Here is a 25,813-nt window from a genome sequence, read left to right as displayed (position 1 = left end):
TCCCTCTCGCTCTCGCTCTCTCTCTCTCTCTCTCTCTCTCCCTCCTCTCTCTCTCTCTCATTATGTGTAATCTTTTCGAATGGGTCATATTCTGTCTAATAATCCGAGGGACGTATTATTATTATTATTATCACAGTCCTCCAATTCGACTGGGTGGTATTTATAGTGTGGGGTTCCGGGTGCATCCTGCCTCCTTAGGAGTCCATCACTTTTCTTACTATGTGTGCCGTTTCTAGGATCACACTCTTCTGCATGAGATCTGGAGCTACTTCAGCCTCTAGTTTTTCTAGATTCCTTTTCAGGATCTTGGGGATCGTGCCTAGTGCTCCTATGATTATGGGTACGATTTCCACTGGCATATCCCAATATCCTTCTTATTTCTATTTTCAGATCTTGATACTTATCCATTTTTTCCCTCTCTTTCTCTTCAACTCTGGTGTCCCATGGTATTGCGACATCAATGAGTGATACTTTCTTCTTGACTTTGTCAATCAACGTCACGTCTGGTCTATTTGCACGTATCACCCTATCCGTTCTGATACCATAGTCCCAGAGGATCTTTGTCTGATCGTTTTCTATCACTCCCTCAGGTTGGTGCTCGTACCACTTATTACTGCAAGGTAGCTGATGTTTCTTGCACAGGCTCCAGTGGAGGGCTTTTGCCACTGAATCATTTGCCTCTTGTTTTGTAACTGAGGTTCTGTGCAAGTGCCGGGCATTCACTTGCTATGTGGTTTATGGTTTCATTTTTCGTATTGCACTTCCTACATATGGGAGAGATGTTATTTCCGTCTATCGTACTTTGAACATATCTGGTTCTTAGGGCTTGACTTGCTTTGTGCCGCTGTTATCATTCCTTCAGTTTCCTTCTTTAGCTCTCCCCTCTGTAGCCATTGCCAATTGTCATCGCTGGCTAGTTCTTTAGTCTGTCTCATGTATTGTCCTGTTCTTTCTGTCTTTCTCCTGTCTCTGTATATTTCTGGGTCTTCGTCTACTTTTATTAGTCCTTCTTCCCATGCACTCTTTAGCCACTCGTCTTCACTGGTTTTCAGATATTGCCCCAGTGCTCTGTTTTCAATGTTGACGCAGTCCTCTATACTTAGTAGTCCCTCTCCCTCCTTCCTTTCGTGTTATGTATAGTCTGTCCGTATTTGCTCTTGGGTGTAGTGCTTTGTGTATTGTCATTTGTTTCCTGGTTTTTCTGATCTATGCTGCGGAGTTCTGCCTTCGTCCATTCCACTATTCCTGCGTGTATCTGATTACTGGCGGCTAGCCCATGTGTTTATGGCGTTTTATCATATTTCCGGCGTTGAGTTGAATTTTGACTTGAGTATCGCCTTGAGTCTCTGCACATATTCTTTCCTGATCGTGTCCTTCATCTCTTGGTGTTTTATATCTCCTCCTTCCATTATTCCCAGGTATTTTGTATCCTGTCTCATCTATGTGTTTGATGTTGCTCCCATCTGGTAGCTTTATCCCTTCAGTTCTCGTTACTTTGCCTTTTTGTATGTTGACTAAGGCGCATTTTTCTATTCCAAACTCCATTCTGATGTCCCCAGATACAATCCTTACAGTCTGGATTAGGGTATCTATTTCCGTTGATGACTCTTACCATACAGCTTGATGTCGTCCATGAACATCAGATGGTTGATTTTGTTGCCTCTTTTCTTGAGTTGGTACCCGGCATCCATTATTATTATTATTATTATTATTATTATTATTATTATTATTATTATTATTATTATTCAGAAGATGAACTCTATTCATATGGAACAGGCCCACCAAAGGGGCAACTAACTTTAAATTCAAACTTCCAAAGAATATGGTGCTCATTCGAAAGAAGTAACGTGTATTTATGATATTTGATTTTCAAATTGACTGACGCTCTTGGAGTCGGTGCTAAATTGAAGAGTATATTTCTTAATCAAAACTTTGGTATTATCTTCTTTACTTCGTAGAATTCTTCATGTAGCCTTTTGGTGTGAGAATTCACGAATCTAAAACGTGCTGTTAGGACACGTCCACAGTTGCCGATTTCGAAATTGATACATTTCTGAGGTGGGTATATATACTATATAGACTTACGGTGGCCAGTATAATAAAGTCACGGGAAATAAAAGTCACAATTTTTTCCAGGAAAGTCACATTAATTCATGGTGGAAGGTTATAAAGCCACGGGAATAAATTAAGTCACAGAAACAAAAGCCAAGTTTGTCCGGGAAGAAAATCAGATCAATTTATGGTGATCGTTTAAAAGCCACGGGAAAAGACGTCACAGAAACAGTCACACTTTTGTCTAGGAGAGAAAGTCGGGTAATCAAACAAAAATATTCAAGCCAACCACAATATATTTGAGTAGTACCATAAAGAATTTAATTAATAAAACAGAAAACAGGCCGTGAGACCCACGTTGGGTCCACCTGTAGTAGTGCGTCTTTTGGAAAAAAGACGTTGGAGACATCGGATTATAAATAGTTCCTGGAAACAGTCTCTTGCTAATCCTTTTACGACCCATTTCTCCCCCGTTCCCCCGAGGGTCTAACGGACAAAATCAGTCGTTTCTTCGGATTTTTTTTCTTTGGGGTGGGGGTTAATTGGGACGGTTGAAATGCCATGGAAGGAAAACGAACTTATATTTTTTTCGAATAATGAATTTGATGCCATTAGGAGGTTTGTAGTGCTGTATTGCGTTTCGTAAGTTCTGTTAATGTGATCATTTTTAATATTTATTCAAATTTGTTCGTTACTTTGGCTGTTTCCAATCATTCTTGGAAGGATGGCATTTTCTCAGGAGTTGACAAAATAATATAGTACTTGATTAGGAAATTATACCTTTTATTATTTTTTTTATATTCCTTACCACTGGGAGAAAAGAAACTTACTGAAGAACCTCACAGGCCAATACATAAATCTTTTGCATATCACCTAAGGTACAGTTGGAATTTAACATGATCCAATTGAAACTTGAGATTCAAAGTCGAAAGAAACCAAGAGAGAGATTGAGAGTTTGTCAAATTCTTCTTAGAACTTTTGCTGTCTTCAATCAATAATGTGCTTGATTGAGATACAGTAGTTGTACCTATGCACCATTTTTTGTTTTATTCTGTACCACACTGGCAGGAATCAAACTTCCAGTCGTACTTCACAACCAATGCGTACTTTGTATGTCTAAGAATATAAATGGAACTGCTTCCATTTATTTTTTCAATAACAATTATGAATGGCGAAAACTATCATAACTTGCAACTCTTCATTCCATTGACATCATTGTAAATCTTAAGATTCAAAGTCGAAAGAAACGAAATGTATGATTTATATGATCGAGAAAATCCATCGACTCGTTCACCTTCCCTCCCTTCGCCCAGAGATGGAGAGAGAAATCAAATCCTTTCGTGGACCCTCCGCGGATAACCGCTACTTTGTACATTGATTGTGGCTGTTGTTGTTGTTAGATAGCGTTGGCTGTATGCCAGCAAGGCCTCTTGCTCCCAGAGCAGCCCGTATACAAATCGACCAACAGACTGCACTCATCGTTCATCGCTGAATAGTTTTTAAAACTCATCGCTGATAGAAATCAGTAGTATCATTTATTAGTTAAATTTAGCCATGTTAGCTTATTCTAAAGTAATACTACGGTCAAATACTTGCCAGGCACCGTATATGCCTTACCCCAGCCAAGAAAAACTTATCAGTAGTCCTCTATTTGTTGTAACTCCAGTATAATTCCATTTTGCTTACACCTTTATTTTGTTTATTAATTTGTTCATTTATCTGTTCTAAGAACTGATCATCTCTCTGCCTTTCCCATTACCTTCTGTCAGGGTTTATCTTTGTGAATGTCCAAAGTTCTTGAATAATAATAATAATAATAATAATAATAATAATAATAATAATAACGTGTGAATGTCCAAAGTTGTGGGTTTGTAATAGACCGAAGCCGGCATTGCCCACGTAGTACTACACACAATCTATTCTGGGCCACCCAGCCACCAGCCCGCCCCTCTGTTTATCCGTTAAAAGTTATCAACGGGTTGTTGTTGTTGTTGGTGTTGTTTACCCTCCCCACCCCCCTTGTTCTCCTCTCATCCTCCTTCCGTGATCCTACGTGCTTCTTAGTCAGCCAGGCCTTGTAAATCCCTGTTTAGACTTTCGACCTCGTGTGTCTCTAAGGCGAGCGTTTTGGAGTTTTCTCTCTCTCTCTCTCTCTCTCTCTCTCTCTCTCTCTCTCTCTCTCTCTCTCTCTCTGAAGATATGTAGTGTGCTAAGTATTTCTGTCACACATTCTGTTCGCTCGAGGTCTTTGTCTGCTTACAAACAGTAAAACAATGCGGCGATTGCTTTTGCATTCGCTTGTGGCTGGGCTGCTGCCTGGACAAAATGCACTGTGGCAAGAACTCGGTCAGAATGCGCCCCGAGAAAGTAGGATGGAGAAAATATGACCACTTCTGGATTTCGGATACAGACTAAAGAGTAATAATAAAACTGGTAAAGAAAGTTTTTTTTGTATATATAGACGGCTCGTTTACCATAGTATGCGGAATCGTTTGTTTAGAATTCCCTTTTTCTATTCTGAGTTCGATTCATGTTGTAAGTGTACACTTTATACGCCTTAATAACCTTTGTTCCTTTCCTAAGTGTACACTTTATGCGCCTAAAGAACCTTTGTTCCTTTAAGTGTACACTTTATGCGCCTAAAGAACCTTTGTTCCTTTAAGTGTACACTTTATGCGCCTAAAGAACCTTTGTTCCTTTCGTAAGTGCACGCAGTTTGCGCCTAAAGAACCTTTGTTCCTTTCGTAAGTGCACGCAGTTTGCGCCTAAAGAGCCTTTGTTTATTTATTCTTGGACAATTATTTATAGACAATCTTGTTTTATGTATTTAAAGGTCAAAAGTAAAATAGTAGTTTTTTCCCGTTGTTTCAGTGGCGGGATGGTCAAGTTTGTAGTCCCACGGAAGGGATGCAGTAACCATTATTATTATTATTATTATTATTATTATTATTATTATTGACAAACAGCTGCAACCAACCCCAGTTAGGATAGTAGAATGTTAAAAGCTCAAAGGTTGCAACTAGGAAAAGTAAGTCAGTACTGAACAATAAGCGCTGTAATGCAGTAAAAGTTAAATATGCATGAGTAAAAAAATTATAAATTTTTTCTAACTTTTCATTGTTTTTTACTGCTTTTTCGTGAATTTAGCAAGTGATAGTGACGGACAATGGCAGGTTTTTTGTAATATTTTGTTTTCAAAATCACTTAATGAATGCGGTAGGGAAAGAAATTAACACTTCAAATAAAGGATACGTCGGGAATATCATGTAAAATGAGGCTCTCTTTTATCGTTTACTGAATGCAAAAGAGGAAAGTAAATGGTATGATTAAATGCAGGATACAATGGCAAAATATTAATCAAAAGAAAAACTCTCTCTTTACTGGACGTAGCAATATAACTGATTTCTCGTAAGTATAAAGAAAAAAGTATAACCTAAAATTGTGGTTGTGTACAGTACAGCGTATTTATGGGCTCTCTCGTGGTGGCAGGAGCTGTTTTACGGGAATCTGTAATTGGAAAACAGAAAATGCGTAATGGTTAAGTGGAATAAAATTGCTTTAAAATTACTTTTGGAACTTAATATACATTATGTAACTGACTAGTGCTTTGGATCACATTTCGAGTATAATAAAGAGAAATATGACAGCGTAGCTCATCTACGTTTTCGTTTTGAAGTTTGAGAATCATGAGGCTTTGCTGGTGTACAAACTGGCTTAATCATATACAAAAAAAAAAAATAAATAAATAAATAAAAACGTGATTAAAGAACTATGGGTCCTTAGCTCTTCAATAAGCCAAGCTATTTCTTGTTGCAAAATCTGGAAGGATGTCGTGTTACAATAATTCACAATATTAAGGGTCTCCAGGTGCTGATTAGAGAAAAAAAATCGGGAGAAAAACGCGTCTGTAAATTGGATTTTCAAACACGCATATCACCACCCTTGTTAGATAATGGGGTTTTCGACCACTTTGGAGTCTACATATGCAAATACGCTTTTCCATTGGTAAAATTGGATATTTTTAGAAGACTTTGGAGAAAATAATAATAAAAAAAACTCTACTTGAAGCTCTGGGTCCCCCAAATATTGTGAACGCCTCAATTTTTCGTCAAGCAGTGCTTCGTACAGCGCAGGCAACAAAAGTAAGCAGTCAGTTCCGCTAATTTGCAGAGAAATGAATAAAATAAGTTAATTTTAGCTCAATTCATGATTTGGGTCTCAGGTCAGGATAAAAAGGACCAAAATTATTTTTACGCTTTGTTACACACACACACACACACACACACACACACACACACACACACACACATATATATATATATATATATATATATATATATATATATAATATATATATAACAATAGAATCGTAAAAATGTATCGACTTTGATCTATAACATTGGTGCGGATACAACTGCCGCACGGGGCTACCATGGTGACATAGCCCATGCGCGCGCAATCTACAACAATAACAACGCACGTGGCTCGTTCACGGCAAAAACAAAACATCCTCCTCTCTCTCTCTCTCTCTCTCTACAAACTCAAATGCATGTTCTCTGCATCCGTTTGAGAGTTTTACAAACAAAATTCTACGAATTAATTTTACAAAGCAGCACCAGCTGTTGATGATTTAATAGGTTTTAGGGGATTAATAAATATAGGGCAGCAAAAGCTATTAAAACCTTTCACGGTCGGGGAGTCGAAGGAAAACGAATAAATAATAAAGTAAAAATTCATAAGTTCATTAGATTGTACTGTAAATTTTCAATTAGTATTTAGGCCATTTAAATTTATATAACCGTTAGCTTCCATGGCACAGATTTTCCTCTTAATTCTGAAAATAAAACTGTACTTTGGCACCCAAGGACTAGAAAGTTACGCAACTAAAAAGTTATCATTATTGAATTATTTAGGGTGAAAGCTTTTATTTATTACGGAATGAGATAAATAAATTGTATTCCTTTATTTTCAGGTTGGTTTCAAAGGTTTTGGTCTTCCACCTGAACAGCATGACAAAACTGTTCCATTTGTTTACCAAGGACAGGAGTATACTCTGAAGCATGGGTCTGTGGTTATTGCAGCCATTACATCATGTACAAATACCAGCAACCCCTCTGTTATGCTTGGAGCAGGTTAGTCTTTTTTTTTTTTTTTTTTTTTTTTTTTTTTTAATGGCCTGAAATGAACTGAGTCTTATGAACAAGTAAGTTATGCTTTTAAATTCCTCAGTTCAAACTGTCATAATTATAGTCGTCAACAAATGTTTCAGCAAATAATCTAAGAAAACAAAGAAAGTAATGAAATTAAGAAATCTTTTCCATATACATAGTACACACATTTGTGTCTACATGATTTATGTATAGGGGTACATATATGAATGTCTTAATTGATGATATGACAAATATAAATTATAGTACTATACAAATAAATAATGAAAGGGCGCTAGGTGATTTCCTAAAGTACTTATCTGTAGCAGTTATAATATTTTCATATCGTGCCGTGATTATAGAATTACTAGAAAACCTGTTCACTGGTAGTATATATGTATGTAAATAGTTTTTTTTATATTAATGCGTACTACACATCTACTACATACTTGTATTCCAGTGGAGATGCTAATTACATTATTTTTAGATCTACAGATATATATATATATATATTATATATATATATATATATATCTATATATATATATATATATATATATATATATATATATATATGTGTGTGTTTGTTGTATGTATGTATGTATGTATATATATTTTGGTTACTTTTCCCCAGATAGGTAAATGTACTAGCCATAAATGTCATCTTTGTGGGCAATTTGATATTCAGTACACAGTTATAGTAATATAACATTTGGTCAGTATATTAATACATTTTCATTTGTGATTTTCTTTGTTTTCCTGTTGTGTTTCCTTTTAAGCAGATTTTATCAAACTTAAGTAGAACCCTTGGATTGTCATGAGGTTTTGCAACCTTCATTAAGCATTATTATCCTTTATTTCTTTGACCTTAAGAGTATCGACTGGTTAAGAATGGTGCTGTTTTTTTAAGTTATTCACAGAATTATGTATTGATCGAATTGCAATCCTAGAGCACCTAATTAATAATGTATTTTATAATATCTTCCAGGCATGCTTGCAAAGAATGCTGTAGAGGCTGGCCTTTCAGTGTCTCCTTTCATCAAGACATCTCTGTCACCTGGGTCTGGGGTTGTTACTCATTACCTGCAGCACTCTGGGGTCATCCCATACCTAACAAAGCTTGGATTTGACATTGTGGGATATGGATGTATGACCTGCATTGGGAATTCCGGTCCTATCCCCGAGCCCATAGTGGAAGCAATTGAGAAGGTGATAAGAATAATTATTAAATGTCTTTGTACAGTGTTAAATTATAGGCAGTTATTTAGATAAGTTTTGACTTCAGATTACTCAAGTTGAAGGTTCCTTTTATTTTATTTCCTTTCTGTTGTCTAATGTGCTTTAAATCTGTACTACCTTTTAGATGAATGATGAAACTGTACAGCATAAGCAGGTATTAAATGCAAACTCATTCTTAAGGCATTATTTAGATGATTTTTAGATGATCCTGTAGGTGTTCTTTGTCATCGATACTCATTTCTATTTTTAATTATACTTTCATTGACTTTCTTAGCTATGTATATTCCTTTTATTTTTTTTGTGTGAGTAACAATCTGGGATGGCTCAGAACTAGTATTTCCTAGATAAAAGGATTCCCTAAGAAAAAAGGTTGTGTTTTTGCTATTTGTATTTGCTTTGTGAAAATTATATCTTATGTCATTGTTGTAAAATAAGGAAAATCAGAGCTTTACAATAATCTTGCTGGCAATTTAAAACCAGAAATGTTATTTTCTGTTCTTTGACATTGATAAGATTGGACTTCAAATAACCATGGTGTAACCCCTAATTACCCAGGGCCCAGGGCATTTAGATACCTTAGTTCAAGCAGCAGTTAGCTCCTAAGCTTGGGGTTTTAGATGATTCAGTTTCCCCAAGTTTAGAGGTTAAATGTGTGTTCCACATGGTTGTACTGCATTTGGTGGTAATGTTGTACGTATTCAAAGTTATGTGTCAAGAGAGCTTTTACATTTGTTTTTAATATAATTATTGATTCTTGTCTTTGAACTGTGAACCTCTTTGACTATGTTTAAAGCAATTAATTATGATTGAACTTGTATGGAAGCGAGTGAGTGTTTCATAGAATTTAATTTTGCTTTCAGAAATTGAGAGCTCTTCACATTTATATAATGAAAGCTTCCTGTGTTCATATGTCTCCCCCATTTTAACAGAATGACTTGGTTTGCTGTGGTGTACTATCTGGCAATCGTAATTTTGAAGGCAGAATCCATCCAAACACCCGGGCCAATTACCTTGCATCTCCACTGTTGGTTATTGCTTATGCTTTGGCTGGACGAGTTGACATAGACTTTGAAAAGGAACCAATTGGTAAGATTATCATTCCTATATTTTAGTGTAAATTCAACATCCATGTAAATTGTGATATTAATTTTCATTATAACTGTTTTGAAGTAAGTATTTTATATATATTGAACTTTTGATATTGGAATTAAGTTTTTATTACAACTCGGTTACAATAATAAATAAGACTATACAATAGTCTGTATAGGCCATAAGAATAGTGAACCAGGCAAATGGGAATGGTAGTTAGTGACCTTCAGGCAATTATTTTGTGTTTAGGCATATAAAGTGATGGTTAGAAATATATTTTGATTAAAAACCTTTCTTAAATATAACATTAGTAGTTACTATTGAATTTGGTTTCCTGATAAAGATCCTAAACACCAATGTTTCACTCATTTTGGACAGAATCTTACAGAACCTTTAAACAGTGTATATGTGATTTTAATATTTGTTGGTACGTATATCTGCTTATATTTATTTTATATATGCAGTACTATATCGCTTTTAAGTATTGATGATTTGTTGGTTTGTGTTGTCTTGTGAGCTGGGCTTTAAAAGCTGAAAGCAGCTTATATTGCAACATGACTGATGCCACGCAAAAATTATGAGTCTTCTGTATTTCTCTGATGAAATGCCTTACGAATACACATTCATACTCTGCCCAGTTATAGACAGTTAATTTTCAAATTTACCAGACATTATATAATGTTGCAATTGTATCCTTAGGCATTTTGATCATGCATTAAATTATAAAATGCATACATGTTTAATTTTTTCATCCAACAGACTTACAAGCAAAAACAGCTGAAGTTAGATGAAGTCTGCCAAACATACAATGCAGCATAAAGGTGCCAGTGTAGCAGTTACCTAACTCTCTCCTGACATATGTACTGAATGTGTATTTTGCATATTAAATTATATTGTTTTACCCTAAATTTACTGAAAATCTTAAGGCTTAAAAACAATATCTAAACACATTAAAACAAGCAATGAAGGAAATGTATGTGTTCTCAAAAATTTGTGAATCCTCTTAAATGGCTGCGTTTTGCTGTATTTCAAATCCAGATTTTGATTATAGCAAATAGTCTGTTGTTTGTTGGATAATTGGGATATAATTGTTTAATGAGTGTGCTTGTGTTTAGGACTGTGAGGGAATTTAATATTTTTTATTTTGAGTGAATTTTATTTCAATTGAAATATGTGATTCTTTAAACACTTCAGGTTATAATGGTGGAGATCCTGTGTACCTCAGAGATATTTGGCCAACTCGTACAGATATTCAGGAAGTTGAGCAAAAGCATGTTGTTCCAGCCATGTTTAAAGAAGTTTACTCTCGTATTACTACTGGAAATGAACGATGGAACAAATTAGAGGCTCCAGAAGGAATGTTGTATCCCTGGGATAGCTCCTCAACCTACATCAAGAATCCACCTTTCTTCCAAGGAATGACAAAGGTGTGGACATTGGGTTGTAATTTACTAAGGAATGTGAATTTATGGCATGAATTTTTATAGCAATGTTACTCTATTCTGTATAAAAATACATTTGATTGTACTGTAGTAGTGAGAGGTGGAGGCAGGTTTTTCAGGTTGTACCACAATAAATGAGTAGCACACTGATTGTATGTCATCATATGGGATCACCTCATAGGACATCTCTGTTGAAGATGAAAGTTTCCTGGGCAGCTCAAGGACTTCTCTCAGTTCTACATTGCAATTAGTGCTTTGACAATGCAAAAGTTGGCAGTAGGATATGTAGAATGTATATGTGCTGAGTATTTTGTTGTAGGACATCCCCTTGGGGTATCCTGTCACGAGGTACCAAGATGGGTTGCCAGATGCCACAGATTCCTTGCTTTACAATCTTTGATTGTTTATAACTGGTTTCCAGCTGCTGCTTGAAGATTATCTTATTGTCAGGTTTGTAAGCTATGAAAAATGCAAGTTGGTTAAAAAAATATGCCAAATTTTCCATACTTAAAACCAGGATGCAGTTGAGTTAGTACTTATTAATGAAAAAAGACTGGTCATGAAATAAAGTCTCAAGTATGTGTTCAAAACTCTGATGATTGTTATTTTACAGAAGTTCGTGAGGTAGAAGGACCAGAAAGATTTACTCTTGGGTGAGGGGGGAAGGGTATTATCTCTCCAAGGCCAACCTTTGTGGATTTTTATGTACAGTAATTGATAACAGTTATAGAAAGGAATGTTTAAAGAATCCTGGCTCATGATGTTTGTAGATTCAAATGATTAGCCAATGCAAAAGTATTTTATGGTACCTTTCAACTTTCCCTTTGTTGAAAGTGCCACATAGTTGCGGTCAAATTTTGGATGATCCATAGATATAAATTTATTTCCTACTGTTTTGCCTCGTGAGTTTGAACTCTTGGTAAGAAAGATCAGCATGTGTTGTATAGTATGTAATTCATTTATAAGCAGAAGAAAGGGCATAATACATACTATATACTGCACTCCCAACTAAAGAGAAGAATTTTATTAATATTTTCTAAAAGTATAGTGGACATTATAAGAATATGGTTATTATTAATATTATAGAAAGCTAAAGTGCTTTTATTGGGCCATAGTTTTAAGAAATTTATTTTTGTTGTTCATTAGCATGCCTAGAGTATCATTGGCAGTTATGTTTGTACTTTATTCTCTGTGATTATTAACTTCTTATTTTACAGGAGGTGCCTCCAGTTCGTAGCATTCAGAATGCATATGTTCTTCTTAATCTTGGAGATTCTGTAACTACAGATCACATATCACCGGCTGGTTCAATTGCTCGTAATTCTGCTGCTTCCAGATATTTAGCATCTCGTGGGTAAGCACGGCTATGGCACTTTGTTGCTTGAATACTGGTATACAAAATTATTGCTTTGAATTATTATTATTATTGATTTTTTGTGGGGGGGAAGGGTGGGCTGGGGTCTATCACAGTCCTCCAATTTAACTGGGTAGTGTTTTTATAGTGTGGGGGTGTCCAGGTTGCATCCTGTCTTCTTAGAAGTCTATTACTTTTCTTACTATGTATGCTGTTTCTAGGACCACACACTTCTGAATGGGTCCTGGAGCTACTTCAGCTTCTTAGTTATTATTATTATTATTATTATTATTATTATTATTATTATTATTATTATTATTATTATTATTATTATTATTATTATTATTATTATTATTATTATTATTATTATTATTATTATTATTATTATTATTATTATTTTAGACAAATCATATAATTCCTATATGTAATTGTGAATGTTTTCATACTATGTCAATTACCCAGATGTTGTGATGCCAGATATAATACACAATCAATCAATCAATCATACTATACAGTAATAATAAAGAAAACTTTTTGCTGGTATCTTGATACATGAGTACTAAGAGTAGCCATTTTAGATAACACTTAACATTGGACTGAATGTTTTAATACCCAGTCTTTGATAAATGAATCAAGTTTAATGTGTAGTGAGACTGGCCAAATATAGAGTATGTTGCAAGTTATTAGTCTTAATAACAAATAACAATTTTAACTTGAATGATATGAAGCTATTGACAGCAGTTTTAAGTGTATCATTGTGTATACAGTAAAAATAGGGATTCACTGAATTCCTTTTAGGTAGACAAGAGATTTGTTGTATAAATCAGGATTATTTTTAGACGGTATCACAATCATAATAGAATTACAGGACTACATGATCATGGAGGTGGTTGTTTACATTTTGGAATTAAATGCAGTGTAACTTTACAGTCTGACACCTCGTGAATTCAACTCGTATGGTTCTCGGAGGGGTAATGATGCTGTAATGGCTCGAGGAACATTTGCAAATATTCGATTGGTTAATAAGTTCATTGGAAAGGCTGGACCTCGAACAATCCACATTCCTTCAGGCGAAGAGGTAAGGTGGTCGTTTGTATTTCCAAGGACTTTATTGTGTTTTGTACTCTGCTAATTATTTTTGCTGATTATAACTTTTCTTCTAAGTCAATATTGTTTTGATTATCAATTATTTTGTAATCTTTCATAAGAAATAATGTTTTCTATTTGTTTGTTTATTAGATCAAGAAAATCAACAATGCAGTTCACGTATTTCACAACAAAACTTAAAAAGATATAATTTTTGTGCCATACTTGGATACCTTAAAGGGAATTAGTAATGCAATTCTTAAACTATATCAAAGCACTAACTTCCAAGTGCTGTACCCTGTATAGAATTAGGAGTGGACTTATTTACATCTTTTGTAAATTAGAAATGTACATAAGTTGGCTGGCATTAATTATTTTATTTTTTATTTTTGGCAGTGTGATGTTTTTGATGCTGCAGAAAGGTACAAAGCAGATGGACAGCCTGTGATCATCATTGCTGGAAAGGAGTATGGCTCAGGTTCATCTAGGGACTGGGCTGCTAAGGGTCCTTTCCTTTTGGTATGTGAAGTTTTATTTGCTCACCACGACCCCATTAATTATATGTCAAATCACTTCTAAGCTGCAAAATCCCTGCTACCTTGAATTGTACTATTCAATGCTATTGAGAGGCCCTTAGTATGAATGCCTAGACCTGCATATGACTTTACTTCATTTCAAGTTAGTTTGTGAGCAAAATCTATTGTCACTTTGTAAGTAGTACAAACTGTTTCCTTGGTTACCCCAACCCCTGCAGCAAACCCTTTGAAGACCAAGTACACAATTTCCTTTGCATGCTAAGACCCAGTGAGTGGTTCTTCATTTAATTTCCATCTAAAGTTGCTATTTATGCAGTGTGTGAGAATGGGGTTGTAGTGAACAAATAGTGTCTTTATAATGCAAAACACATTTTTCATTGTAAATCAGATAACCGTGTAAGTTCCTTCTCATCCTATCAGTTGATGCTCTGAGGCACACAAAGAATAAATGAAGCACAGTTTTCATATATGGGTGTGGGCATGTACAGTAGACGACAGTACTGTATAATGGAAATAAAGGGATTTAGGCTTAAGTGGTGAGAAGGAATATTCTTGGCACATATCTGGAAAATATGAATATGATTTTTTTAAACAATGGAACCATCAATATTTATAAAGTAAAATAATGATTACTATATGTTTTTGTTTCGATATTTTATTTTTGTAGGGAGTTCGTGCTGTAATAGCTGAATCCTATGAGCGTATCCATCGAAGCAACTTAGTTGGCATGGGTATAATTCCCATGCAGTTTCTGGAAGGCCAAAATGCCTCATCTTTACAGCTCACTGGCAAGGAGACTTACACTATTAATCTGCCCAGTGAACTTACTACAGGAATGGTGGTAACTGTTCAGGTAAGCTTTGCTTTTTGTTTGAAGTAAATTCTGGAGCAGCCTGTGGGATCTTTGAGAGACACAGAATGGAGGGCTTTTGAAAAGAAATTATCAGATTTTTGGTATTTGTACATGTTTAGAAACATCAACAGAATGTTTAGTGGATTACTTGATGATGCTTAATGAATTAGAGCCTTTTTAAATATCTTCTACAATTATGTGAGGAATTTTTAAATATCTTCTACAATTATGTGAGGAATTTTTAAATATCTTCTACAATTATGTGAGGAAATGCTTCATCAGAAGATAACTCAGTTCTTGGTATGCTGTATTTCCTATCAGTAACTTAGTGAAGACACAAAAGATTCATAACAAGAAAGCAAAAATTCCAGACCCAAGCTTGACTCATTTTGACAGCTTTCTAATGAAAATTGATCAAAGTGTTTAGTATCCAAAACACATGAAAGTATCACCATCAAGTACGATGTCCATCAGAAGAAACGTCATTAAGGTTATCACAACTCACGAGAAAAGTGTGGCTCATGGAAACCACTTCAGTCCAACAGTCACAGTACTACAATAAAGTCTGTGTTATCTGAATACCTCATGGTGAAAAGAATTGTGATCGTAAAAGGTGCCTGATTTTCTTAAAAGTATTAATGGGTGTGAAAGGCAGTTGGAATCCACATACATACATACTAAATGTTTTTCACAGTAGATTCTCCTAAACGTAGTTCATGACCAGTAGCAGAAGTTATTTTTACTTTATTCAGTTTTATCACTTATATTTTCACTTTCAGAGGGATTTTTTATATTCTTAGAATATCGTAAACAAACCAAGTTCACACCTCAGTATAAAATGACAAAAATGAGCTCAGCAGTGCTTTGAGCAAAAGATGGTAGCGGCCAGTGGCATGTATTTCTTAGTGGAATATGGGTTTCTGTGCTATCTCTTAACAGTAACATGTATCTATGGCTATTATTATTAATTTTATTATTATTATTATTGTTGTTATTATTATTATTATTATTATTATTATTATTATTATTATTATTATTATTATTATTGTGAATAGCGGCTTTTTTCTTGCTACTTTAACAGGCTAGTAGAGCATCTATAGAGGTCATGGTCAAATACAGGATCAAAATAGGTGTATATATTTGAATTTTACAGATAAACTATGATACCATAGTCATCAAAGTCATAAACGATTTTCTCTCTCTCTCTCTCTCTCTCTCTCTCTCTCTCTCTCTCTCTCTCTCTCTCTCTCTCTTTCTTAAAGTGAGTTTTCGTCTGGAGCTGCCAGACATCCTCGGGCTGGGAAGCTGAGGGTGGTGGACTGACCTTTGTGGTGTCTGTCATAGTTTATCTGTAAAATTCAAATATGTACACCTATTTTGACCATGACCTCTATAGGCACTCTGCTAGCCTGTTTAAGTAGCAAGAAAAAAGCCGCTATTCGCAAAATAGAGAAGAATCTCTTAAAAGTGTAACGCTGCTGAAGTAGCCATTACTTTTAATAAAGTATTATTATTATTATTAATAATTACAAAGCCACATTTTGCAACCATTTTTAGGTTGGAGATGGACGGTCATTTGAAGCCCTCGTTCGTTTTGACACGGAAGTAGAATTGACTTACTTCCGAAATGGTGGCATCCTTAATTACATGATACGCAAGATGATCCAGGAGTAATTTTTCTCTGCAATGTGTGATGTAAGATAGTTTTGCAGATTTATTTTGAATTGCATTCAGTTGACATTTTGTTTAAAGTTTGCTAAGTGTAGAGGGTTAATATGTATCAATTAATTGTCCACTTCTTGAATTATGCTTCTGGTTTAAACCTTTCTTTGTGCTATAACTCATTGGGAAAGGAAATTATGAGGTGCATGTACAGATATAGTTAAGATGTAGGTAATGACTAGACTGAGATAAATATTGTTGTAAGGGAATTATTGGTTTCAGTTAATATATTGTAACAAATTCTTTTAAGATTTTGTTTTTTGTTAAGGCAGGTTAGAAATTAGTTTCTTTCATAAAATTGATTATTATACTGTAGTTGAATTGAAAATTTTTTGCACAACTTATTTTATCTTAGAATAAGAATTACTGGCCAGAGTCCTAAGTGATATTTTTACTCTGTAGTGCCAGTATGTACTAGTTGAGTTTGAATTATGGTAATGTTATTGTTACTCAAAATACACTATATATTGCTATCCAGATAGTAACCATTTTATGTCAACCTACAATTTTTTGTCTTATTAGTGTTTGCTTAGGTATGTATCATTAGTTCTGTGCCGTATGTAAGCAGAGCACTTTGTGAAGCCTCATTTAAGCATTTTGTAATGTCTTAGGCTACAAGAATTATTTCAGTGTCTTAACTACAGCAATTATTTCAATGTCATATTAGTTAGGGCCCTTGTGTTATGAGAGAGATATATAACACATTTTCATTATTTCCTGGGACCAGTTTACCTTTAGAGCATTTGTGTATTAGCAGATCACTTATTTGTGTATTTTGTTTTTCTTTATGGACAAGCATGATTTTTGATTGATGATGCATTTATAACCAGTGCTGTTTTATTTAAAATAATTAGTGGTTGTATATATGTTCTGTTACATATGAAATATTTATCAGTATATTTAAAGAGAGTTGTTTTGGATATACTAAAGGCATTGTGCTGTTGTTCAGTGCAGTGCCAGGGAAACAGTATCAGCTTAGTTTTATCCAGTGGATGTAATTTACAGAATGCATATACTGTAAACACGACTTGGACTGAGAGTTGTTCCAAGAAAGTTTGCATAATGTAAGTTTGCTGTTTCCCTTAGGATGTGTAAGATACATAAGTCTAGAATATTTTATCGCATAGCAAGTGCTGAGAATGCTTCAACTGTTAATGTGAATAGATAATGCAATATTAATCCATTATTACCTTACACTTGCATGACTTCATTGAACTGGCACCAAGTTTAGCATCACCAGCTTCTGATGAACTTACTGATTTATAATGCTTTGAAGACTGAGGATACCCATTTTGCATTACATATCTCTGTAGACAATGACTTTCAAATTCGTTGGAAAACCTAGTAAGTCAACCTTGATTTATTACACATTTTCCCAAATTCATTGATCTTTTGTTATCACAGAATGTAGGTTTATGTGGCCCTTGCACATTGTCATCTTTGTGCTTTTTTGAGAGAACAAAAAGTAAAATATCTTGTTTAGGGTATGACTATTAGTTTCATTACTGTTTCATATTTTAATATACTCTTGGATAAAATAGTTTCAGTGATGTTAACCAGTGTCAAACTTTTTATTATTGAAGTGACTAGTAGTCATGGTAAGGGGACTCTTGTAACAAATAGTGGGTGTCTTCATTAAGGTAGGTTCTGTGATTCAGATACTTGACCAAATAATTAGAGAGAATAATTTTCACTTAGAAATTAGACTCTTTTGGCACAGATTTGAAAGCTACTGTGTAACATGTACAGCATCTGTATAAATATAAACTTATAAGAGGTGAATCTAACCAGTCTTTTTTAGCATAATTCATTGATATTTGAGTTAGTGATATATAAATATAAATGTGATGACTTGCATATGTTATCTTATTAACTGAAGTCTGTATATTTATATTTTATCAGAGTTACACAGTGTGTACAGTAGTAATGTAGAGCTCAAGAACTGCCAGAGATAGTTTATAGAGTGGGGGCAATACCTAGTACAGGAAAGTTTTCACATACACACTTCTTGTGTGTACTGTATGTGATTGTCAGTAAGTTTTCCTGTGAGGTATTTCATCTCATTTCAAGATTTTAAAAATTTTATGAAATGATACGTTTTATACTTCCTTCTTTTATTCTTGCTTATGAACTTTTTACATCAGACAGTTTTAACGGGCATTAAGGCATGTAATAAGTGCTGCAAATTATTTTTTTTTTGGTACTTGTCCACGAGCTGAATTGTCCTTTAATGATTTCATTTGTAACTACAATAAGTTTGACCATTTTACCTGCTGGTGTACTGATAAACGACACTTTATTGTTAATGTAAAGTGTTATGTAAATTGCATTCCATTTGATTTTTTCAACTAAATACACTGTAAAATGAGAGGTATATGACTCATAGTATCATGTCATCTACACAGGTGTGTATTTGAAATAAATAAATGCACAATCGAGTTTTTGTGGTACAAATAAAAATCTCTTTAGACTTCCTTAAGTTTTTCAGATTTTTTTTTTTTAGATCACCAACCAATTACCATAGAAGTACGGTATTTACATTTTTTAATCTTAACTCACTGAATAATTTTATTCTTATGAATGAAAGTAATTGCTTGATATGCAACCAGTATTGCTAAAAGTAAAACAGTTTTAGGAAAAATATTTGTTTTCACTTGTGTTTTTGCTCCTTACAGAAGGTAATAAACAAAATCAACTTGAGGTAGATTTGTTTTGTACTTGATGAATAACATTATATATTTTCATTTTTTGGTGAAATACCGAACCCAAAGAGTGACTGAAGCCCTAATATATAAATTCAAACCAATTTTTATACTGTACATTTATACAAATGGCCGGGTTCTTACTTTTCTTTTGATTTTTGTTGATATAGAACTTCTAAGTACTCATTATACGTACTGTGTCTTGAGTATTTTTGACCTGCATTCTTATAAATGCTCTTGACAATAACTGGCTTGAGAGTAAGGTGATGGTATTAAAAAAGAGATTATACAAGTATTGATCCTTCTGACATTTTGTGATACAACATTGCAAGCATAACTTCTCCACAAGTACTTATAGGGCAAACTTTGATATTTCTTTCCTTCTTACTTGTTTAGAACTATCTAACATTGCTTTGATCAAAGAGGATTTCTTAAAATTTTACTCTTAGAAAAGCCAGAGATCAAGGAATGAAACTTGGCTCTATTAAATGTCATTACTGCTCAAGCTTCATCATCATTACCTCTGTACGATACTTAAGTCTAATTTTTTCTGTATTGGGATAATTTTTATAAAAGCTAAGTTGAATAAATACTACATGCATATGAGTTTATTCCTTTCTCCTTCATTATGATAGTGCATAGTTGGAACTTCAGGTAAAATAAATAATCATTAACATTTTAATACTACTTGAATTCCTGTCTGGTTTAGGTCTTCTATCTTTACCCTTGTAAGAGGTTAGTGCTGTCAGTGCACCTCATGTGGTTCACCATAGGCATTACTTAAGGTTCTTTGCAGCGTGCCTGCAGCCACTAGCTGCAACCGCTTTCATTCCTTTTACTCTACCACCCTTCATATTCTCTTTTTTTTTTTTTTTTTTTTCCATCTCATTTCATACCCTCTCCTAACAGTTGATTCATAGTGCAACTGCGAGATTTTCCTCCTGTCACACCTTTTAAACTTTTTACTGTCAATTTCCGTTTCAGCACTGAATGACTTCATAGGTCCCAGTGCTTGGCCTTTTACCTGCAAACTCAGCATGGTGCAACTGCATGGTAATTGGCAGTTATATCAAAATAAAAATATAAAGTAACACTCAAGTGTTATGGCAACATGTGGGTACATTGTAAACCAAGACAATTGCATACCTTTTACAAGGGAGACATACGTACATTTCAAATGAATATAAGAGGAGATACATTCGTTTCCCCTCTGTTGTCGTACTCGCCTCGAACAGAGCAATTTGATGACGTTCCGCAAATTATTTAATAGGCGCACCAGGGCTTTTAAAGATACAAAAACTAGGATAAGATGAAGACACATCTGTTCAAAACCTTTTATGGCTCTGAAGAGCTGGATAATCAAGAAATTGCCAAGCTATAATTTACATAACATGAACCCCTTCTGATGGACTTATAAGGGCAGACAGAATGGCTTCAAACATAAATTGGAAATTATTAGAAAGCACCAGTTTGTATGTAATGGATTTTTTGTTTAATGTTAACTGTTGCTCTTATATGTTCTCTTCTTATCGGTAAACTTGTAGAAAAGTGAGCTTGAACCAGTTAACTACTTTATTTGCATGGATTAAGTGCTTGATATGATAGAGCGAAGAGATGTCATTGACATATTTTTCATCAATTACTGTTAAATACAAGACACTTTGTAATCTGGTAGAACTTTAAATGAATAATCATTTAATAAAATACAAAAGCAAGTATGTGTACCTTATTAGAGATCAGATAAAAATGTGGTATTAATGTCAAGGAATAGAATAAACAATTTTGCAATGATATGCATCAAAATCATTATTAACTTCTTTAAATTCGGAAGAACTCATATAGTAAAAGAAATATCTGATTGCTATGGAATAGAATTGGTCATATAAAAATAATCGATTAAAGCTAAACAACATGTAAATTCATAACAGACGAGTGGGGTGGCAAATAGGTAATTAATAATTATTATTATTATTAATTATCATTCAGCAAATAAAACCTATTTATATGGAACAAACCTACAGGGCTTGAAATTCAAGCAAGTTCCGAAGAGTATGAATGAATATGATGTTTATTAAGGAAGAAGTTCGAGTGCGTAATGATGAAATCAGACAATAAAATTCGTCATACGGAGGACTTGAATTAATTCATTTTAAAAGAGGAATCAGTATTTAATTAACTCATAATGGGTCAAAGCTGTTTTACAGCTGTGAATTTGATAATATATTTATTTGTTTTTTATCTTGAAGAGCAAGTAAGGGAAAACGAGCCATGCTGTCGAAAGTTCTGTCTTTCTGGGTTTACGCCACATGGCAAATGTCAGCTGATGAGATCTACTGCAACGTCTCCTCGTGCACTCAAGCTGAGTAACGTCCACTTATTCGGCACTTGGAAGAAGTTGTAAGTTGCTTGGCCTTTTATTTAAACAGTAGGACTGTATGAGGCTAATCTGCCGAGTTTAGGAAAAGTGAAAGGCTGGGCTGTAGGCCTGTCCGAGACCGACAGTGACCCTTCATATGGCATTGGGGTTACTAGAATTTAGCATAGGCTACTTGCTAGGCGACAACGTGGTGTGTATTCCTATGATTATTAATGTTCAGTCACCCAAAACTGGTGAATTATGGTGGGTATATGCAGATTAAGTAGACAGGTAGGCATTTGTGATTTGAAAAACCTAACCTAACCTAGCTAGGACCTACCTTTAGGAGGAAGCCTAAGTACCCAGTTGATCTTAACCCTGAGAATAGCGTGCACATCAAAGCAATAGGTAGGTACCTCTTGCCAGAACAAACGAGCTTGTCAAGAATATTTAAGTATAGGTATAGCTATGTGGATAAGGCGCGAAGCGCTGTTCCGCCACGTTCCTAATGACAGCACACACTAACAAGAAAATTGTCAGTCTGCTGATATTCACTCGCTCCGTAGCCTAGGCCAGTCCATGTTGGGACCAGGCTAGGCTAAGCTAAGTAGGAGAATGACTCCCTAATTCAGGCTAGGAAGGGTTATGTTTGAGCCTGTATAGGTAGTATTCTCTGTCGGATTTTTCATGCCTACTTGTCTTCCTGCTCTGCATCCACTGCTTGGTTAACCATTAGGGTAAAAAACCGCATTTGAAATACCAGTGAGAAGCCATAATTTTAGGGTAAGGTAGAACCCATGATCGTAAGCCAGGTATGCTAAGGTTTGGTTAGATTACTGTATAGCCTAACCTAAGACTACCTATTTCACTTATAAGGGTAGTCTGTAGATTCGTCGGGCAGGCCTCGTAACTCCTTCTGCCTGGGCCACCAATCCCTCCGCCAAGGTAAGTAGTTCCATCCAAAACAGCTGACGACCTCGTTGTGCCCCGACCCAATGCGCCATGCGACCTCAGTCTTTCCTGGCTTCCCAACATGGCTGTGTCGGCGTCTTATCCCGAACATTTCAATTTGCCACCGCCAATCCAGTCACGATACTGGATTTGGGTGTCTTGTGTAAAGTCATTACTTGTCTTTTTAATGAAAAATGGCCTTCTTGGTGATTTTAGTGGTGAATGCGATAAGTGTGAAGAAGGCACAATCGGCCTCGTGAAGCATGGCACACCTTCCAGTGGCGGTGTATCGACTATCGAGTCATCCGAATCGGTAATTTCCAACTGGTCCGACAATTCCAATTTCGATCTCAAATAAGGTAAGTGCGGGTTCATACAATTTTTTTTTTTCTATGCCATTTTTTCTTGCCAGAACGTACGGGCTTGCCAAGAATCATTAAAAATGTCGATAAGGCGCGCAGCGCCGTTCGACTGTGCCGAAACTAATTTTTTTGTTTTTTTGTGTATACCATTTTTTCTTGCCAGAACATATGAGCTTGCCAAGAATCATTAAAATGTCGATAAGGCTCGCAGTGCCGTTCGACCACGCCGAAACTAAATAACGCGCCAAAACATACGTCCGTCATGTTGTTTGTATTTGTCTACTAATTATCTAGCAGAACTTATCTTCCTAACCTAACTTAGGGTGCCAACCCTTGTCTTCCTACTCGCATACAACCCCACCAATCAATTGTTTAGGAAGGACCTGGTGATCTAAGTTATGTTAGATGAGTGGTCCAAGGAGGGGCAAAGTCTTCTAGACAACAACTGACCTAGTCCCTGTCCTAGGTTAGATAAGGTAAGGTTGTAACCATATGTATTATGTATTTTATTTTATGGTGCCTTAGGTTTGCTTAGGTTGAGGACATGTCACCCCTTCCTCTTCTGGTGCCAGGTAAAGATCTGGTACCCTGTGTTAGGTTAGGTTAGGTCAGGTCAGCATATGTCCCTGTATTTAACTTTTGTATTTTGCTAATTGTAGCATATATGTGGGGCCCAGCGCTATAGGGTAAAAAACCGCATGGTACAGGGGTGGACCATGTACGATCAATGTGTACAACCCCAAGAAAAGTACATTATAACACGTCCTGACATCGGAGATGGGCATCAGACGCGACTTGTTGTTGGTGAGAAACGGAGCTAAAGACCTCTACTCCGGTGTCAGGATGCGTTATAATGTACTTTTCTTGGGGTTGTACACATTGATCGTACATGGTCCACCCCTGTACCATGCGGTTTTTTACCCTATCTGTGCCCCTGTACCATGCGGTTTTTTACCCTATCTGTGAAACTAGTAGGTACTAACTTACTACCAAATTGAAGTGAACTTCAGAAATGTGCAAAACACACACTAAAATACAGAAAATTCATATTTTTAACTGGATTTATTGTTTTTTTTGTTTTCAGAAGACAATGTTCCAGTTAGCTGAAATTCGCCATATGGTCAGGGTCCCTCCTTGGTTGTTTGGTCAAACATTAAATGATGCTGTTGTTGAGGAACTGAATCGGAAACTTGCAAATAAGGTGAGTGTTCAAAAACATACAATACTCTTTTAAACTCTTGCATTACTGAAGCTTTAACTGGTGTCCTAAGATTGTGATAGACAATTAAAATTGTAAAATGAAAGCATGGCAGTAACTCTTATGTATCCATACAGTATGGATATAATCTAGTTACTTATGTTATAACTACTGCATTTATGAGCAGAGAGTTGAGGCTTTCACTAGAAGAAATAGCTCTTGACTAGTTCTGTCAGTTTGCCACTAAAGGCAGCCTAGTTTACTATGTCACCAATATAATTTGGTGCTTGGGATATCACATGATTTGGATGTGTTGGCTGTTTAATTTTCTTTGAATCAAGGTAATGTAAATTGGCCAGTTAATGCTTAGTCTTCATTTTACTGTACAGTTTTTACTAGAAGACATGTGAGAGAAAGTAGAATGGTGTTTGCTCAAGTCATATATGCCATCATTAAAATCTCTTATATTTTTACAGCTTGTCAAGTAACATAGCAGTAGGAATAATGTAATTTTGATTTTCACTTTTGTTTTCTTTGCCAAATTTTGTACCTTATCACAATGAGGTATGACAAGTGTTTTCCTAATGTTGTAATGCAATTATTAGCAGAATGGTACAAAATGGTATACACAAAAAAATGTATGAATACACTTTATGTAATAAATTCATTTAATTATACTGCTGCTAAGTCTTATTTGTAGGCACTCATGGGAGTGGTTTTGCAGATGTTTTAAATTTTGTAACCTGTACTTCATAGTTGTAATTAATGTTATTCTTTTGCAGGTTGTCTTAAATGTAGGACTTTGCATTGCGTTGTTTGACGTAACATCATTAGGAGATTCTTACATTTTTCCTGGAGATGGCGCCTCTCATACTCGCGTAACTTTTAGGTATGTCGTCTTCAGGCCCTTCATGGAGGAAGTTTTGGAAGGTGTAATCAAATCATGCAGTGCAGATGGTATTCAAGGTAATTTATCCATGTATTCTTAAAGTTTTTGTTCATTTCCTTATATCAGAAGGAAAGAAAAAACCTAAATTTAAATGGAGTTGTAATAGAAATGGAAAGGAACTTGGTGTGATTAGATTATTAATTGTAATGCTAATCTAATTACAGGCAGTCCTGATTAATGGTGGACTTGGTTATGGTGATCCAGTTTTATGGGGATTGTCTAGTGCCATAAAATTGGCGATTTATGGCGCCATAAGAGGCCAAGGTACTGATGATTGAGTTATGCCACCATAACATACCTAACAGAGGTGCCATGAATCAAAACTTGGCGCCATAAGCACCATAAATGACAGAGTTTCAGTTAATGGCGATGTTTACTCATCAGCACCCCGCTAAAGCTGGTATCACACTAGTCATTCTTTGCTGGCGGTTTTGGCCGGCATCCAGCTGATGCTCGCAGCAAAAGTGTAGTATCGTCACACTAGGACCTCATGGTTTCAAGGAGCAGTAGGAAAAAGTAAATAAAACTGATCAGCTGATATCGTCGTGGCTCCCAGAAATTGTCGGACTGTTGCAAGATGTGCTGCAGTGATGTGTTTTCTCGGAATCTTACATGAATGCAAGAGTAACAAAAAACGTTTGTGGGTTCGAGAGTGGCTCAGGAGAAGAGAAGCCAAAGGTCCGAGAGTACGTCCTATCAGCAGCAGCCATCTTGTTTGTTTACATTACGCAGTCGCTCGGGGTTCGTGCTCGCTGCTTCCCGTCTAGTTGGGAAG

At 35.4% G+C, this 25,813-nt stretch overlaps 2 protein-coding genes across 6 annotated transcripts in view; both read left to right on the top strand.

The window, feature by feature from the left end:
• The window catches only part of LOC135196435 (cytoplasmic aconitate hydratase-like), a 64,837-nt gene extending 45,012 nt beyond the window's left edge, over positions 1 to 19,825 (top strand). For both annotated transcript variants that reach the window (XM_064223266.1, XM_064223267.1), the window contains 9 exons: positions 7,025 to 7,184; positions 8,188 to 8,408; positions 9,368 to 9,524; positions 10,722 to 10,954; positions 12,187 to 12,323; positions 13,254 to 13,401; positions 13,806 to 13,928; positions 14,613 to 14,798; positions 16,356 to 19,825. In XM_064223266.1, the coding sequence (XP_064079336.1) occupies positions 7,025 to 7,184; positions 8,188 to 8,408; positions 9,368 to 9,524; positions 10,722 to 10,954; positions 12,187 to 12,323; positions 13,254 to 13,401; positions 13,806 to 13,928; positions 14,613 to 14,798; positions 16,356 to 16,472 (1,482 nt within the window). In that variant the 3' untranslated portion in view covers positions 16,473 to 19,825. The remainder of the gene's footprint in view (positions 1 to 7,024; positions 7,185 to 8,187; positions 8,409 to 9,367; positions 9,525 to 10,721; positions 10,955 to 12,186; positions 12,324 to 13,253; positions 13,402 to 13,805; positions 13,929 to 14,612; positions 14,799 to 16,355) is intronic.
• A 1,665-nt stretch (positions 19,826 to 21,490) lies between these two features.
• The window catches only part of LOC135196436 (DNA-directed RNA polymerase III subunit RPC8-like), a 31,460-nt gene continuing 27,137 nt past the window's right edge, over positions 21,491 to 25,813 (top strand). For all 4 annotated transcript variants that reach the window (XR_010310413.1, XM_064223271.1, XM_064223270.1 and 1 more), the window contains exons 1-3: positions 21,491 to 21,619; positions 23,976 to 24,092; positions 24,872 to 25,055. Coding sequence is in view for 3 of the 4 variants with exons in the window: in XM_064223271.1 (XP_064079341.1) it covers positions 23,982 to 24,092; positions 24,872 to 25,055 (295 nt within the window). In the remaining variant the exon portion in view is untranslated. The remainder of the gene's footprint in view (positions 21,620 to 23,975; positions 24,093 to 24,871; positions 25,056 to 25,813) is intronic.

The sequence above is a fragment of the Macrobrachium nipponense genome, chromosome 17, assembly GCF_015104395.2.
Source record: "Macrobrachium nipponense isolate FS-2020 chromosome 17, ASM1510439v2, whole genome shotgun sequence".
NCBI lineage: Eukaryota > Metazoa > Arthropoda > Malacostraca > Decapoda > Palaemonidae > Macrobrachium > Macrobrachium nipponense.
Note: the sequence above shows the minus strand (reverse complement) of the source record. Positions and strands in the feature narration are given on the sequence as shown.